Raw genomic sequence first — 18,625 nt, 5'->3', positions numbered from 1 at the left:
AAACTATGATGCTTTTAGTTTCTGAATATATATACTTATAAATATATTTAATTCTTTTATTCCACTACTGAATTCTTACAATGATATAAAACATTGAAATTGGCAAATATTATATTTAGCAATGTTTTAAAATATTGTATTGTCTATGGTTTATGAACCACATTCCACGCTGTAATATTACATTCAAAGCTCATTGGTTATAAGTAAAGATCCTCAATTGTGATTGGTCTATTTATACGCCATTACTAATAACCACCAATAAATCTTTTTCCTAGATTCGTATTATTGTTTATGACTTCATACAAATTTTTACGAAGCAGGGACTTGTCCGAACGAGTCGACATATTCTTAAAGTACGGTATAAAACGATCCGAAGGAGTGCATTTTACGTACTCCTAACTAAAAACTAGTGTAGCATTCATATTATGAATACAACAGCGACGTATTCTTCAGGTATGTGTGTTTAATTTTTTGAATATAAAATTAGTTGTAATTTTAAGCCTACGATACTTAGCGTTGTCCCGCTTGTATTTTGAAAGTTGAAGGCCAAATCTTTTTGAGCATTATTATTAACAATATGGTTATTGTATATCTCTGTTTTTATGTGGTGTGTAATCACTCTCTCCTATCGGTAATGATTTTGTTTTTACTTTTAAACAATAATTATAAACATCTTTGTCATTCATTCTTGATCAGCAATTTTTTCAAATGTTTTTTTTGATAGTCCAATCTTTAAGGTACGATGTTGCTCTCTTTTATTATTTACTAGGCAGTTAACTTTGTTTTTTAACTTTATTAACGTTTATTACATTATTCGATGCAAATGTTTAGCCAAGGTTCGATAATTTCCTCTTAGTGTAAATAAATAATTTGAAACTGCATTTATTTTGATTACGTTTAATGTAATGATAAGATTTTATTATTTTAATATATACATACACAAAAATTATAGTAAATATAATTTTTGCAACACTGATTTGTTAAAATACCTGTTTGTTTTCACTTTATTATTGACATATTCTTATATAAAACCCGATTCTATTAAAAACTATAGTTCTCCTGTATAGTCTTTGCTTATCATATTTTATTTCGTGGACATATCGTGTAACATTTCAAGATTCACTTCAAACAGAACAGAGATATTATTTGTATTTTGTTATTAATTTTTTATCATTAATTCTATCTGTGGTTCAGGATTAAACTGTTTTTACCAAATTTTATATAAATTCTTGTTACTTAAATATCTTTTGCTGAACTTCCAGAACCCTCATGGAGTCGACGTTGTTCTACGGAGACTGTGTTCAGCATCCAGGGCAAAGAAACTGGTATGATCATAATAATTATTTCTGTTTGCATTTACGCTTAACACTTATTATTTATCCTTCCTATTCAGTGAATAACTAAGTAAGGCTCTAGTTAACTGGTAGGGAAAATATTAGTATATTGTTTCTTTGGATAATGCTTTTCCTTTAATATAATGAAGTCTTTATTGGATATAAATCTAACAGTTTATCTGCTTATTAGATATATATATATATATATATATATATATGTATGTGTATATAATTAAAATGTGATGATAGTAAACACTGTATGGAGGGCTCTTCTGCTTTGTTTTTTCTATGCTTAATCAAAGACTAAGAGGTGATAATTCAATACAAAGTCTCTGCATCGTCAACTCTGTAGTCCCCGTCTCATACAAGTGTTGTATTGGTGCTAACAAGTCTTGACATGATCAAGTTGCGAGTCTGATGAATCATGGCAATGCATTTCTGTTATGACATCTGACATTATAATAAAGGGCTTTGTAACATAAAACTTACATAATAGTTATTTAATTATGATTTGTTACTGCAATAGTTTGAAGCAAAAAAATTTTTAAGCCTTTCAGACTTATCAAGTTAAATATAAAGATGTCAGGTGACTTTGTATAATTGCCATTTTAAGTTATTGTAGTTTTATTGCAGAGTTCATTGATTACTGAATATTAAAATATTGTAAAGTAAGTGTTCAAGGGTTCATTTGAAAAATATATAAATTTTTTCTTTTGAAATGTCCTAACTGATGTTTTACTGTAGACATCAGTACGTCTCAGATTGAGATAGCTTTGTGAATGTTCCTCTCACTTGTAGTTGAATACAAAGCTAGTTAGATTGAATTTCAACCTTATGTGTAATACATGTGGACAGAATATAGTGTGTGTTGCTATCAAGACAGGTCAGTGCATGTTGTATCAGTTGAATGCTTAGTGCTCAGTGTCATTCACTGCATGACTCAACTCGTGCATGTTGGGACACGTCCCTCGGCCCCTCTCACTGTGTCCCGTTCACAAGCATCACTTGTCTGCTTGTAAGTTATCGTTCTTATCGTTATATTGATGACATTTTTGTTTTTAATCTGTTATTTTTTTGGTTACAGTTTTAGTTTTTGTATTGTGTTAATGTTTGTTAATTTTTGTTTGTTTAATTATTTTTGGGTAAGAATGCAGCTATAATAATATTAATGTAATATTGTCAGATGTGTGTTTGGTGTGCTGCTGTAGATCGGCCCCGGCCTCGCAAGAAGATTGTTGAAACACACTTTAGACACATTACAGTGGACTCACTCATATATTAACTATAACATTTCAAATAATTTATTTTGTTGAATAATATTTTAGTGAATCCTCTGGTTCAATGAAGACATGTTTTGTTGATATTAGTTTTATTTTTTCTTTAACAATTCTGTGTGTAATAAAACTTTAACGTAATTATCATCTAACAATAAGCCGCTGCGGGTTAGCGGGTCCGGTTGAGATGCTTTTACATTTTTAATTGACATCAGCTCCCACATTCATTCACAGAGCTTGAATTTTTTTAATAATTGTCCCGATACATTAATAAATTTAATTAACTTTACATTTCTTATCTTTAGTATAATTACCAATCAGCTGATTGGCATTCAACTGATTTAAGTAATAATTCAATTAAGGAGTGTCAATTTATTTAAATTTATTAAAAATTTGTCAATATGAAGTGACCTGATGTCATCGGTTCCCATCAACTTTCCACTTCCTGGATGTCATATGACAATATTTTCAACCATTTTCTCATTCAACAAACTATTGCAATAACTCAACTAGGCCCGGCCCGCACACCCTTTGTAATTAAATACTAGTGTGGTAAGGTTAAGTTTGTGGATTGTTTGTGATCATACTGAACCATAAAAAAAAATAAAAAAAACGTAGTTGTGGTGAAAAATATATCAAAAGAGATACAACAGACGAAATAACAGAGATATCAAAAAAAGTAGTGAAAATATTAATGATAAAAAAGTAGAAGTGAAAAAAAAAGACAAAACGTAGTGGTGCTAAATTAAAAAAAATATATTAAAATCGAGGAAGACTCACGCAGCACTGAAAAAAAGGCAAGGTTCATATAAAAAGATCAGCATTGTAAAAGTGTGGTGTTTGTAGATTTTGTGCAAGACACCACTGATTCAGAATGGGCCAGCGACCACGGCGTGGAGTACGAACCGGTCTCCGAGTCCGACGAGCGACACACGCTGCTGAGCGGATCCTCGGACCTTAGTGATGTTAGTATACAACCATCGTGGCGAGGGTGAGACATCCCTTCAGTGAAAAGACATTCGAATCACACTTGATATTCAGAACTTTCATATTGTAAATTGTAATTCTTCCCTCACCGCCATTGATGCAGTGTAGTATCGAGGTTACAGTATAAAAATATTTAAATACCTATGTTCATATAATACAATGTAAATTCCAGAACGAGATAATCAAAACGCAAGTGATCGAGGTGTCAGTGGAGGACGACGGCGGTCTGTTGCTGGCGGACTCGGAGATCATGAGCAGCTCCAGCGACAGCGAGCTGGACTTCCACGACTACTGGCTGTGTGCACACTGCCACGCCACCAACAACAACCCGCTGTACAGATACTGCGAGAGGTGCTTCAAGGTTGGTACACAGGTGACTAGGTGACTCACTCGGATTGAAACCAGGGCTGCTCATGACACTCATAACCTGTCACGGTGGGTGTGACTCAAAACGAAAAATAACCAAATTCCTGTGGTATTTGTAAATATTTTACATGAATTTTTTGTTACATCCTGTTTATATTGAAAGAGTCAAGTCAAAAAAACTTTGATTTAATATTGAAAAAGTAATAAAACTAAAATGTTGAGATAAGAACCAAGAGATTAAGAAAGGCTTTGGATATTCTGGTTCTATAAGAGACAGAAGACTTGAAGACTGATGGAAGTGACGACATGATGGTAACAACAGATCTGACTTACATTGGAGGATACCAAAAGGATATATGGAGAGAGTTCAGGGGAGGGTTGTACGGAGGTGGTTGGACTAGACACATTATTATAAGAATATAGTACATGGTGTTCACTACGAGGCGCGAGGCGACAGTATAGTGACACAGATAGCTGTTACTGGAGAAACAAAACGTTATGGTGTGCATTAACACTTGATATGTAAACAGGTGATCCCCGGCTCACATCCTGGCCTTTGTGATGCCAAAGAGACTGTACACAAGAAACTAACATGGATAGAAAGCGGAATAATAGAGAAGGGACTGCTTGAGTAAATAAAATGTTATTATCAAAGAAACATGTCCAATAACACAAAGGAGTCATAAGAAAAAAATATCATAATAAGGGTGAGATTTAATTATTAGCCAGCGTTTTTAGTGTACATGTGAGTCCGGGAGTTGTGACTATAGCAGTATATGAATAGAAAGGAAACTGCTGAATGTGCTTAAAGACGGCGCTCAGTCCAGCTTTGAACGTTGACTGTCACATTTTATTTTCCTCATTAAAAGTAACATATGTGTAAGCTATAATTATCTCTTCTAACTAACTATAAACGATGTGACACTCCAGGGGAATTGCTTGTATTGATATCTCTGATGAAGTTTGATGTTCTTGTATGTTCTTGTAAGTCGTCTGTATGTCCAGGCGTGCTAGCGTGGTGTAACTTGTAGGACATTTGTTTTGTTTGTTATTTTTCATAATTTCTTGTATACAGAGACACCAATGTTCCGTCAGCTGAGCTGCTCGTGCACTGCTCACTGGCAGATGGCTATTGTTGAATTGTTCAGTTTTCTATTATAATGTTTTTGTAATAAACTTTGTATAAACACCATGTATATATTGCTTAATAATATAACTTATCTTTGTTAAATATCCAACTGACCGACCGAGACTAATCTTTTGATCCTTCCCATCTCATTACTATGTCGTTTATTATAATTAATATTAAATTTATTTTGTATCTGTTTTAGTATGTGCGAGTCCATCAGTTATCCCTATATCTATTGTATGAACACAGTAAGACTGCACCAATAACATGTAATAATGGTGTGACCCGAATTCTAGGTACGTAAAAACTTGTTCCCGCCGAGACCGAAACGTCGAAAAGGAAAGAAATGCGATAAACGTCCCGGCCAGGGGTCGCGACCCTTATCACCAGACTCGGGGGTCGCCTCCACGCTGAGCCAAGAGCTCCAATCCTCGCAGTTAACTAACACTGACACGTTAAATATCAATAGCGACGACAGGGACAGGGTCAGGTCGGACTCGGAGCTGGAGCCCGAGGCCAAACGTAGGAGGGTCCAGGTCGAGCCGCTGGTGAAGGCGATGAGCGATCCGGCCGTGATGCTGGACACGGCCGCGGCCGACGACGGTCGGACGTCGGAGCTGTGCATCATGTGCTGCTCGGAGCCCAAGTCCGGGGTGTTCGTGCACGGCCGGATCGCTCACATCTGCTGCTGTTATAAGTGTGCCTTGAAGGTGTGGAGTACGGTCAAGCGGTGCCCCGTCTGTAACTGTAAAGTAAACAACGTCCTCAGGGCCGTGGTCATGTGACCTCCCCCCCTCCCCCCAACAGCCACCGGCCGTCATATCGGTGGCGTCACCGTATGTGCAATTGTTATGCTGTATTAGAATATTTTTCACGTTATAGTCACCGCGCCATCGGAGCGTTAGTTTTTAAATTCTCGACAAAAACACGACGTAAACGAAACGATCCATGATGAAGAAAGATCCGCTTATGTAATATATTGATGACCGGGTTGTGTGGACGGAGCCTATATTAGGCGTGTCAGAGAGTTCGTTATAATGTTAGTGTAAATAATTTTGTATATAAGATTTTTCCACCGAAAAGAGAGTAATATATTTGTTGTTTAAGATACGACACGTAGGTTAGGATCAAGCGGAGTACGAGCGACGGGTGTGTTGCACCCGCTGTTGTTGTTGGACTGACTTTGCCGGGAATTATGTAGTTTGTAAGTGAGAAACAAGTAGTCCTGTACGAGCGTCCCCGTTACTCCCACCCCGATATATATTTTTCTTTACGTAACTATCGTAGCATTGTAAAGCGGGAACGGATCTCGATATTTAATGTGTCGGTGTAGGTCTCTCTGTAACATTCGACTTCATGTAATTCATAAAATATAACAAAAAAAATATATACAAATAATAAAGATGATGAAAAGGAAAATTAAAATGAAACGGAAAAGATAAATAAAAAATTTTCTTTCAGGGAATCTGATTTTTATTTCACACCCTCCTATGACATAGAAACACGTCAACCACCATGATTATCTGATGATTCATAAATATCAGTAATTTTTAATGAAATACTGATAATGGTCTAATTCCCTTTCATGAGCCCAGCATTGAAACCAAATGTCGAAATAATTACTTTTGTAATATTTTTTTTAATAAGATAATCACACACAAACTTACATTCTCAGATTACTAGACAATTTGGGAGAATAATAATAACTATAGTGTATTATCTAACCTATATGTTTGTCTGTTAATACAAGAGAAGAGCTCAGAGAATAGTAATAATATAAAAAGTTAACCCGCTTATTGTAAACCGTTTGAAATGACTCAGCAGTCGGCATCTAGCATGTACGTCTTCTGACAGTTGCTGAGCGTCCAATAAGCCCGCTTACCGCTTAAAGATGCTTCAAGACCTAAGTCAATTAAAATTATTTATTACTTGAGATAAATTATCACGCTCCGGCCTTTTATTTATGACGACCGACATTTTATGTAGAACATTCAATTATTTTTACATATTGTAATTTCTTATTGACAGCAATTTACTCATTTTCCCGTTTCTGGGGCTAATGTACCAATAAAAAGTTACTGGCTGAATATTAGAAAAAAATAAAACAAATGCGTTAAACTTTATAAATAAAAATGGTCCTTATAAAAAAATGTATTTTAAAGTGTGTCTCAACGACCTGCATGGGATATCGGCATTAGCCTCGCTCGCGTGAATCAGCTCCGTGTTTATACTTAAAAATTCATGTGACGCATTCACTTTATCAAAAGACGATTGTTAATTACGTTCCATTTATGTGTTTTGTTTGTATGTCCTTTGTTTATTTAATGTACTCTAAAGAATTGATAACAGAGTATTATTCAAAAAGAATTATCGATTCGTCATTTGAGAACCGTAAACTCGACATGCTACAGGCTTTTCTAGTTTAGTTGAATGTATTAGTAAGGTGATTATAATTATATAAACATTTCTATTATATTATAATATTGTCACAAGTACTTTCAATACGTTATCGAATATGAATGAATCATCTGCGTCAATACAAAGGTAGTCGAGTACGGAAGGCGATTTAAGACAATAGAGAAATATGTAACAACTCTAAAGTGTTAGGAATAAGGAGTATATCAGCTTGGTAATACTGTCAACAAAGCCGTCTGCATGTATCGTATCCCCGCCCGCCTCCGTCCACCCCCGCCGCCCCTACTGCGGACTGCAAGCCGGTCGCCACTCGTCGTCACAGCACAATTCGTGCACAACTCTCACCGGCTACAGACCGCACCATCTACCTCCAGAGGCATTTCGCCGGTCGAAGCTGTGGACGTGTGAATTTATATCTTCCTATACAAACTAATCTAGGTAAGTCGATTTAAAACATCCTATTAAAGTAATTGTTTCGCAAACGATTCGGAGAAATTTGCAACATTTTCTTTTCGTGTCCGTTATATAGGAAGGTGAAGACGCCGCAAAAAATACAGTTACGTCGCCTCTCACATATTGTAGTAGTAGATTTAGTTGTGAGGTAATTCAGGATAAAGGTTCGAGTATAATTTCCGGCAGTTTGTTTTCCGACCTAACGGAATTGTTTTGCGGACGGGGAGCGGTTGTATGACTTCATCGTCAATCCCACCATCTGCCTCCGACGTGTTGTTTCTTTCTTCTGAGTCGAGCGATCGAGTGCACTTATGATGCCGGCATTATATTATTTAAATCGCATTTCGGCCGTGACTTAGTTCATCGAAGGTGGACTCAATTCCGATAAAGTCCTCAGACGGCCGACCACATTAAAACGGTTCTATGTATCTCAACTCGCACAACCTACCCACATTCGTTAATGCGCATATAATTTGTTCTAAAATTCTCTCCCCTTCTGTTGAACATGGCGAATGGAAAAAGGGTGACATTTTATGTCTAAATAAAGATGGGGGAGTTATGAGATTAATATTTTTATTTGTTGAAAAAAATATAATTAAAATAACAGTATCGTTGTGGTTCGCTACCCATCGCTCAATTTATGCTAATAAATACAATTAGTCGGCGTAGGTGTCGTTCAACTCTTAAATCTCTATTATTTATTAATACATCTCATCAAAGTTTGGATTCTGCATTTTAAATAACAATTTGACTCGGTCCTTGAAAAGGACGCGGGTGCCGGTGCTAACGAACTCCAATCACTATGTTTAGTTATTTTTAGAAGTCTGAGTAACATCGAGCACATGTTTGACATCGACCGTTTAAGATTTAACTTTATACTGAAACAACGGAGCCCTTCTCGTATCCTACTAACTCTGATCACTTTCATTCTGCTCCGTATAAACACTTCAAGTCATAAGTTTAAGGGACACTGACTAGCTACATATAACAAATTATAAAACCGAAATTAATTACTCCACTGTATGTAGCACATGTGCCGTTGACATAAAACAACACAAAAGAACAATTACATACAAAAGTTTTTAAACCGGTCCCTACTCTGTATGTAATGTCGACTTTCGCCGCTTTCACGCGTCATGGCGGCGCGGCGGTCGATCACTAAAATTTATAATTGGTAATTAAATTGATCGCGATCGCGTTACTGCCGGCCTCGTGATGTTTTTTATTTATAAACAAACATCAGATCAATAATGGCAATACTTTATCGAGTATCGCCGGTAGCAAATTAATAATAAGTTTACAATCAAATAACAATGAATAGATTTTCCTGTTTTGATTCTGAAACGGAACAATATTCGTCCTAATTAGCGTGAAGCTCACGGTAAATGTTATCTGTAATGAAATTCTGTGGAGGGTGAGTCAGTTAGACGGGCGGTGCGGGTTCTATTTGCATGAAAGGGATGTAAAAAAGTTCCCGAATACGCGAATCAATAGCCCTCGTCCGAGCCTTGGGGGTTGTCTGCGGACTACGGCTTGGAATTAGCAGGCTTCATTGTTAAAATTCACGTTTTCATTACAATTCCAGCTGACGTTACATTCGTAGAAATATCTTATATTTAATAACTACGACATTATGTCGGATGCATGTTCTAATAATAATAATAACCACATATAATAAATTCCATAATTAAAAATATTATTTCTGGTAACAATTCGATATCGCAGTAAATATGTATTCCGTGGAGCCGTTATTGTACATTTAGATCGCATTTTCTGAAACATTTTCCGCACAAAAGATAGATGACATTGAGATAGGGCGGGATGTGTACTCCCAATGTCACCCAGGAACCCCGCGTCTGTGTCGTGGATCGATAATGAAGGGGAGCCGCCATGTTAGGTCGCTCAATTATATACGCAATGCGTATTACGATCGCCGAATATCTGTATAGTTGTATTTAGTGTTTATGCTATTAATTAAATAACTTTACATATTATTTGTACTCGATACCGTTACCTTTTTGTATCAAGATGAACGTGATAGGTAAAGATTTAGATAAAAACGACGTCCAGCCATCCATGATGCACATGCTCTTAAAATTCTTAATTGCTTCAAATCTTGACGCTCCATAAATTTTGAACGTAATTTTTGATGTTCGCCGGTTCGATGACCTCACGCGTTCCGAATTTTAATATGGTCATCGATTTCCTCGATTACAAAGATGTGTCATGATTATTATGAGTGTTTAAACGGTTTATAATGGATCATAACTCGCAATATTCCGAACAGTCACTATTAAATCTCTGAAATACTTTCTTTTATTACTATTAACGAGAAAGTTAGCAAATTTTTACGATATATCGTAGCCAATAATAAAATAGTAAGTACATAATCATTTAATTTTCACCTCTTTTCTCGTGAATAATAATTACGATAATATTAATCTAAACGTTAGAACATGTTTATTAGCGATTAAATCTTTTAATTCCGTATCGTAGTCGCAGTGTTCTTGCCAGCTAACCTACAATCAAAGTAATTTCTCTTACAACACTTGTCTACAAGTTGCATGTCAATTGCACGTGAGGGCTTTATCCTCCGTGTAATCGGACAATACCAGTCAGACAAAGCGAGTCTATTGTCTAGAGCTAAATAGACCGCTCTGGAATGTATAACTACTGGCGTGGTGAGGTGATGTTACAATTTTTTGTCATCGTTAAACCTATGTTTTATTTACAATACTCGCCTGTTATGGAAAGCGTCCTGACGCGGAAGTATGAAAACATAACTCGCCAAACATTAACAATTTTAAAGTGGCCAAGGTTTTACCTGAACAGAACAGTCTATCGTTGATAAAGAATTTAATTGAAACTTGAATAAATTTTGATTAATGTTGTCGAAAATAATTATTATATTTTTAAAATGCATTGCAAACAAGTTTGGATAATGTTATTGTTTGTAAGAAATGATAATACTCAATTTGAAGGCAAATATTCAAAATGTATTTATAGTGAAGTTGGCGCAGTGCAAGGCGGGAAATAGAATCACTCGTCATGGAATATTCATGTACGTTCTGGAGATTTATTTAGAACTTGTTTAGGAATTTAGCACACGACTAATGGTAATGACAGTTAAAAAAAAAAAAATATCATTTTAATTACAAATAATAATAATTACATTAATTTATTTTAATCACAATTCTTCTATAATGTCGAAACATTTAAAACATAGTTATTTTTAACTCAATAATGTTAGGAGGAAAATTTTGTTAATTTGCTTTGTTTATAAAATTATTCCAAGTAGTATAAAATTTTCCTCCATGAAACAATTTCATCAGTATTTGGGGACTAATCGAATAATCTTTTATTATTTATAATCTACGATAAGATTATATTTTTTTTTTTACAAAAGTGTTGTTAAAAAACATTGGTACTTGTTGATAAAACTCCATAACAATTGTTTAATCAGTGACTATTTATTCAAATAATTGTAAATAAAGAAACAAAATTTCTTGGCAAGTACAGAAGACGTCTTTATTTATAAATAAAATTATAAGAAAATAATAAATTACATTCATTTGCTTAAAAGAAGTCAATATTCCTTATTTTAAATATCAACTGTGTAATGGTTGTTTTGATTCTTGGGATGTGAATTAGGATTTATAATAGGTCGAGGAGTCGGGACGAGGGTGCGGATGTCCGTTAGAAAGCATTCACTACATCTGGAATGTTCTTTAAACGTCACAATATGTGAAAACACTTAACTTCCTTTCAAATATATACTTTATTAATTTATGCTGTTATAAAAAAGGACAACATTTTTCAACTTACACATTCTTCATTCTCATAAAGGACTTTGTGGGTTTTTTTAATTCGAAATTTAAATGTGCTCCTTCTCGAAAGTCTTACAAGACATTTTTGAAATTTATTACACATTTTATTTCGGTTAAGGGTTATGGAAATTATTTTACGGGGAAACTATTAATGGACATGTTTGATTAAATGGAGAATAATTGCCGTAAATACTGATAGCATTACAATAAGTGCAGCGAAGGTTAGACACGGACGGCATACAAACCGACCTACATAAGTATTTCCATAAAAGGCGTAGTCATGCATCCTTTGAGTGCAGTGCTGAACAGTATGGTATCGTCCTAGACGAGGTTAGAGAGAATCACAGATCAAGTCAGTCGGGAATGCATTTTATATTTAGACTCAAGGTCACTGCGCAAGTCTAAGATGGCGGATATATGGATTCAAATTTATTAACGGCTCAGACGCGGGCACTTGTGATGTCTATTACTGTTACTGTACATTACTACCGCACTTTATGTAGATTGTATAAGTTGGATTATACACTCCTAATGAAACGTCGTACGGCTGTCTGCGGTCTCGCTGAAAGTTAGGTTCAATAATCTGCGAGCGGCGTATGGGGATTAAACTTGAGGTGAAATTTGATAATTCTAACTTTCTACAGCTGACATGGGGATGTGATTAAAGAGCAGTTCTGCTTTAATCAGTAAAGTAACTCTTTTTAATTATTTTTGAAATATATTAAAAAGTATTAATTTAATATGCAATTTGAATCTTAATATTACGAAACATGGCCGCCCGGTGAATAATTTGACGCATGAAATTTATTGTCAAACCTTAAATCCTATAAATTACTTTGAAGTGACGGGAAACAACATTTCAAGTTATATATATTTGCGTCGCTGTACATGTGCATAATGTTAACGTTACATTCAAATATTCTTTGCTCGTTTCCGCTGTGATTGGTTTGTTAGGATGTAAAGAAACTTCTGAAAGTGTGTGCAAATTATTAATGTTTATAAAGTGTATAGAGCAACCCTCTCCTCGCGGCTCCACGGTCGACTCGCGACCCACGCGGGCCCCCGGCACCCTCGCTCGGTCCCCTCCGACGCGCCGAATGCTTTATTGATCGATAAATCGTTGTCTGCTCAAATATCAGTATTCGAAAGCAGTGAAACTTTTATCTTTAGTTAGTTTTTACGACCGCTCATCGGACATACTTTAAAATGACTCACGACACAGCTCTCTTATCTCACAAGGAAAGCTTTGTGCGACCATATGGTGAGTGTTGATATTTTTTATCTTGATATTTAAGCCACTTACTTGTCCTGTCCTCGGTCCGCGTCCATGTATGGTGAGGAAAGCCATGACACGCTGTACCGTTTATATAACACACAATCGTTGATTTCATTTTTACCTGACAGATGGTCACCATTGTTAATTCTAAACATGTTCTTAATTTACATTTATTCTTACCAGATGTGTGCTTGTAAATCTTTTTTTTTTTTTTTAATAAACTGTCACGATTATGCCTAAAAAACATTTATCTTATCGCAAATTGACTGCTCTTTTAATATTAACATGCAGGGGTTTACCGATGTATACAAACTAAAGGTTAAATCACAAAATGTTCCGGCGCAAGTTGAGAACTGCCGAATATTGATGACATTCGCACGTTATATTCGTATTTCCTAGAAATGTAAATATTGCATTACTCTGGTTGTTAATCTATTAATATAGCGAAATTGTAAAACGACTAGTGATGATACCAGGTACACTATTTTAAAGTCGCCTTCGTGAGATTACAAAGATACAAAAATACAAAGATTAAATATTTGAAATCCTAAATATGCTATTGCCTACAGCTTGGTATTCCTAGCACTGGAATTTATACTGGTTAGCAACATTTTATATTAAAATATGGATTATGTGAAATTAAAAATGAATCAGGGTCGGAGCACGTATTCTAAGACGGAGTGTATCAGACCGCATCTAGAGCGCCTACCGACTACCACAAACAGTTACAAAAACAGTATATACAAATTAAATCGTATTGTCTGTTTGTAATGGACATGATACATATACAAAAACTGTTTTCTTTTTTTTACAATTGTTGTCTGTTTGTTCTGGATGGTCTCTGAAACGGCTGAATAACTTTCTTTCACTGGCTGATAACGGATGTAAAAAGGAGCAACTTGGGCTAGTTTTTTTGAAAAATAATATTTTAAATAAATATTTAAAAAAATATGCCTCGGCTGGCGGACACATTGTATACACACACACATCAAGAACTTAGTGTGCGTTTGTGAGTTACTCATTACTAAGTATATTTAGATGTACAAGCCGTTATAATAATTAGAAGGGTGTCCACGGCCAACAAGCTGTACGGGATAAACCATATTGAATAACTTTAGAGAAAGCATTTTATCGATGCAATGATATTATTTATTATTATACGATTTTAAAAACACATACATATTATTTAAAATGTGCTGTTTCAAACTAACGAAAACTATTGTGGAATGTGTGAAGTAAGTAGCAAGAACTTTAATTCTCTGGAATCCACTCACGCAAAGATAGTGTATATTGTTATGAAGTGTCAGTAACATGACAGTATGTGATGACCTTATAATGACATATTAGTATGTAGTTTAAATATAGACATAACAATACATGGTCTAATATTATTTATGACGACTGTATAAAGTCATGAAACTTACAACCTCTAAAAGAAATGTATAAACTTATTGCGACAAAAACTAAAATAACACAATTAAAAAAGTATTCAAACATTTGTAAATCCTCCATGTACATACTAATATTATCCGCGGTGGACGTTTCTAGAATGCTCATGCGATATGTTTCTCGTAGTCACATTGAATGGGTGATTGTTTTTTCCTCGGCACCCTCGGCATCCTCCCTTCATTAATGATTGTTTTGCTAACAGGATGTATTCTCATTTGGTATACATTATATGTCCATCGACAGTCGCCACAGACAACAATCACAGACGACTTCGTATTCATACCGCGCCGTGGCAGCACCTGAACGATGATCCACCGACGCTTTTAATATTCTATTTTCGAACATATATTTTTTCATAAACAATACATATTCAAAAAAAGTTTTTCCTCGTCGGTTTTATTAATATTTTTTCTCGGTAACCAGAAACACCGGATCGTGTGAATACTATACATGTATGTTGTTTTCGCAAGAAAGCCGATGTTGCATGAAATCACGATAACTTATTTTATAAGTTTAAAAACAACTCGTCGGACCGGTGACCGGCGAGTTACGTCTACTGGTGACTGTCCATGTAATGTGTTGATAGTTATTTAAAAAGGATAGTTAGGTATGAGTCAGTGGCGCCGTGCGGGCGCGCAACGGCGCGCTACAGAATACTTACTGTTATATTACTAATAAAAATGTGAGAAAAATATTAAATAAGAGATCCTTACGCGGAGGTTATTAAATTTCAAACATTTGTTTATTTTAAGGTTACAAAAATAGACATTTTCGTCTCACGTTGTTAATGTGAGCTCATAGTTTATTAATGTAAACATTTGAAGCACATTCGAACCGTTTAAACCACCTTATCAGCCTATTTTGAAAATACTATAAATATTACTTATATTATCAAAGTTTTTCTTGAAAATAACACATCAAAACTTGAACTACCTCCAATCTACATATTCTAAATACATATGTAATGCTTATGTGATATATTAGTACTGTATACCAGTTGACCGGAAGTTACGAAGTCATTTTAATAAGTACCATTATACAGATCTCAAAGATGGCGTGTTCAGTGAGCGACACCCCCGCCCTCAAGGACCTCCCCAAGGTGGCCACGGACCTGAAGAGTCAGCTGGAAGCCTTCAACCCTAGCTGTCTCCGAGACGTCGACACCAACGAGAAGATAGTGCTGCCTTCTGCTGAAGGTTACTTTCATGTTTCATCTAACGTAACTTCAGATTAATAGCAGTCTGTCTGACTTCTAATGGAGCAGAAAATGTACTAGATAATAATACCATATAAATATAAAATTTTATAAAAATACAATAAACTGATAAGACGTTCAGTATACTCGTATACATACGTGTCGTGTACACGGGCGGAGCCAGTATCGCACTTTAATAATTGTTTTGTATGATGATAAGTCGTTGTGGACTTTTGGATGGTGGATAAAATGACCACACAATCAATCTTCAGTGAAAAGTATCGGGAACCTTCATAGTTTAATATCCGTTTAATTTAATAAAACCATTTCATGTATAAAATTATTACGATAAAAAGGTCATTTTGATAACAGACGTAGCACAAGAGAAACAGCACACAGCGCTCCTACAGGATTTAGAACATTTTCAGAGTTCCTCTCTTAAGAAGACGGAAACCGTCGAAAAGAACATTCTACCCAACGCTATAGGTACAGGCCGCGGGAGACGAGCTGTGTGCGCTTGATACAAGTAACGGAGGCGCTTGATTCAGACGACGCTTTATAAATCGCATTAACTGTGCGTTCATATTAATAGTAATGATTTAACCGTGTGGTTTATATACTAAAATAAGTAACAGGCATGTTGTTTTAACAGCTGTCTCTTCATCAGACAGTGTCTGGTGTCCGGTGTCCTGTGGAGTGTCCTACAAATTCAATCTAGACATGACGTTTGTTTACAGATGTCGCCACTGAAAAGACTCAGAAATCTCTGTTCGACGGCATCGAGAAGTTCGACTCCAGCCAACTGAAGCACACAGAGACTCAGGAGAAGAACCCGCTACCAGACAAAGATGGTACGGACCCTGGACTTGCCTAAATAATGTTTTGTTTTGCATTTTATTACTTTTTAATATCTATACTTGAACTTACGAGTTTGTACTCGACTAAATCAGTTAATCTTGCTCTCAGCCGAGTTCATGACTCCCATGTAACTCGTGAGCTGTTAACCTCGTAGTATACTGCCTGAGCATACGTCAATCGTCACAGCACGCTAGATATAATTTCGCGTATTATTTACTGGCATGTATGTATGTATGCTTAACGACTTGCACGCACGGCTTAGTCGTGGCGGCGGAGAAGCAGCACCAGAACCTGCTGGATGGAGTGGAACACTTCGACAAGACCCAGATGAAACACGCACACACCGAAGAAAAGAACCCGCTGCCGCCCATGGAAGGTTGTGTGACGCTTTGCTTAGCTTGGTTTTATTTATTATTGTAACATTGCACGTTTTCTTTTTAGTTTTGTTCCTTCGAACATATTTCTTTAGACTCTTACATATTATATATAATACAATGAACATATTTTATACCCTGAGTTTAAACGAATAAATTTTTATAACGTACAATCACACCAAAATATCTGTAACCTCAACTTGGCTGTGAAATCCGAACAGCTATCGAGGCGGAGAAGGAGAAAAACAAATTCCTGAACGGCATCGAGAACTTCGACCCCACCAAGCTGAAGCACACGGAGACCTGCGAGAAAAACCCGCTGCCAACCAAGGACGTCATCGAACAGGAGAAGACGGCCTGAACTCACTCGCATATTTATAACGCAACTATATAACGCTAGTATCGCCGTATTTTAGACTCGATATAAGTTTTATACTACCGGTCGGCGCTCCCGTTCGTAACTCATCAACTGTCACCTGTCACCTGTCAATATCAACACGTCAGACTGACGTCCGCGGTGACGTCGGCCGGCCTATCATTAGAACGTAGGAACCAAATTTTCTATGTCACTTTTAATGATATATATATCTGATAAGTGTATTTTATGAGCATTATTTATAATGAGACGTATTAAATTTTAAGATTGAGTACTGATTTTATTTAAGTTGGGAACACACTGCACTCCGCGATTCGATTCTTTTCCTCCTCGTGCTTGTGTTCTCTGTCTTTATATTATTGTAAGTTTTATTCTCGAGATTCATAATGGCTTTGGTCAGTTTATTTAGGAGTGTAGTTACCAATACTTTTGGATCGAAATTGTTTACTTATTTAAATGTGCGATAGTCGCGATCGGATGACGTAGACTATACCTGATGCTCAACAAAGCGAAAATTGTCTAATTTTAAAGCAATAATTGTGTTTTTATATTAAAGAGCGAACAATAAATTTTTATACTGTCGTATTACATATTATATCCATATATTCATAAACACATTTTTTCAATTTTATAAAACGCTGAAGATGCCAATAAAACATTTTTAACAAAAATTTTGTATGTTTTACAGACGGTGCTTTTCTAAATATAGAATAAAAAATATCTCTTTTTTTTATTAACCCAAATTCTCCACACAACATTATATTTAGATCAGAGCAAGATGTTTAAAATAAATCATTTTTTACTAAAAATATATTTAAACAGTTTTTATAAATATCGTAATAAATTATTTATTTGATTAGAAACGGTGACTAGCTATATAACAATGTGCTCTCCTATGGTTTTTTTTTTACTGAAACTTGTTCGTCACAATCTTCACTTCACATTTGACAACGACCAACGTATTCTTAAAATACCAACATAAAAATCGATTCATACAACAGTTCCCAGTACGTTGTTGTTATTGACACCATCTAATATTTCGAGAGTGATAACTATATAAACTTTTGATATCCGCAAACGTGATCACGGGGAGACGAAATGTCAGTGTCAAGGGACAGTTTCATCTCGTGTTCCCGTATAATGTAAAATAATACCTACACGAAGTATGTCCAAAAGTTTTAATTTTTTGAAATTATGTCCCTTAAAATGAGATGCCAATTTCCACCCTACAACAAAGCTTTAAACTTCTTATTGATATTTTAGACACCGCCTAAAATATCAATAAGAAACTTCAAATTAACAACTTAACATG

The 18,625-nt window shown here is 35.5% G+C and overlaps 2 protein-coding genes across 5 annotated transcripts; both read left to right on the top strand.

The window, feature by feature from the left end:
* Positions 1–292: 292 nt before the first annotated feature.
* On the top strand, positions 293–6,555 carry LOC116769861 (E3 ubiquitin-protein ligase Mdm2-like). Its single transcript, XM_032661063.2, has 5 exons — positions 293–453; positions 1,263–1,325; positions 3,455–3,573; positions 3,768–3,956; positions 5,387–6,555. The coding sequence occupies exons 1-5, from the start codon at positions 426–428 to the stop codon at positions 5,873–5,875; spliced, it is 888 nt and encodes a 295-aa protein (XP_032516954.1). The 5' UTR covers positions 293–425; the 3' UTR covers positions 5,876–6,555.
* A 1,228-nt stretch (positions 6,556–7,783) lies between these two features.
* Positions 7,784–18,033, top strand: LOC116769863 (thymosin beta). 4 transcript variants are annotated; one of them, XM_032661065.2, is made up of 6 exons: positions 7,784–7,943; positions 15,553–15,706; positions 16,078–16,191; positions 16,443–16,556; positions 16,826–16,939; positions 17,159–18,033. In XM_032661065.2, the coding sequence occupies exons 2-6, from the start codon at positions 15,562–15,564 to the stop codon at positions 17,296–17,298; spliced, it is 627 nt and encodes a 208-aa protein (XP_032516956.1). In that variant the 5' UTR covers positions 7,784–7,943; positions 15,553–15,561; the 3' UTR covers positions 17,299–18,033. The 4 variants fall into 4 exon arrangements, with proteins under 4 accessions (XP_032516956.1, XP_061378597.1, XP_061378600.1 ...); XM_061522613.1 differs by lacking the exon at positions 7,784–7,943 and adding an exon at positions 12,367–12,399; XM_061522616.1 differs by lacking the exons at positions 7,784–7,943; positions 16,078–16,191 and adding an exon at positions 12,367–12,399.
* Positions 18,034–18,625: the final 592 nt, after the last annotated feature.

Source organism: Danaus plexippus, chromosome 14, assembly GCF_018135715.1.
Source record: "Danaus plexippus chromosome 14, MEX_DaPlex, whole genome shotgun sequence".
In the NCBI taxonomy this organism is placed as follows: Eukaryota; Metazoa; Arthropoda; class Insecta; order Lepidoptera; family Nymphalidae; genus Danaus; species Danaus plexippus.
This window is presented reverse-complemented; position numbering and strand designations above follow the sequence as displayed.

Bases quoted from the DNA above. Each gene is read 5' to 3' on its own strand.
- LOC116769861 (XM_032661063.2), top strand. From the start codon at position 426: ATGAATACAACAGCGACGTATTCTTCAG. The intron at 454-1,262 runs GTATGTGTGTTT...CTGAACTTCCAG, and splicing joins AACAGCGACGTATTCTTCAG to AACCCTCATGGAGTCGACGT. The intron at 3,957-5,386 runs GTTGGTACACAG...CCCGAATTCTAG, and splicing joins ACTGCGAGAGGTGCTTCAAG to GTACGTAAAAACTTGTTCCC.
- LOC116769863 (XM_061522613.1), top strand. The intron at 16,192-16,442 runs GTACAGGCCGCG...GTTTGTTTACAG, and splicing joins CATTCTACCCAACGCTATAG to ATGTCGCCACTGAAAAGACT. The intron at 16,940-17,158 runs GTTGTGTGACGC...AAATCCGAACAG, and splicing joins CCCGCTGCCGCCCATGGAAG to CTATCGAGGCGGAGAAGGAG.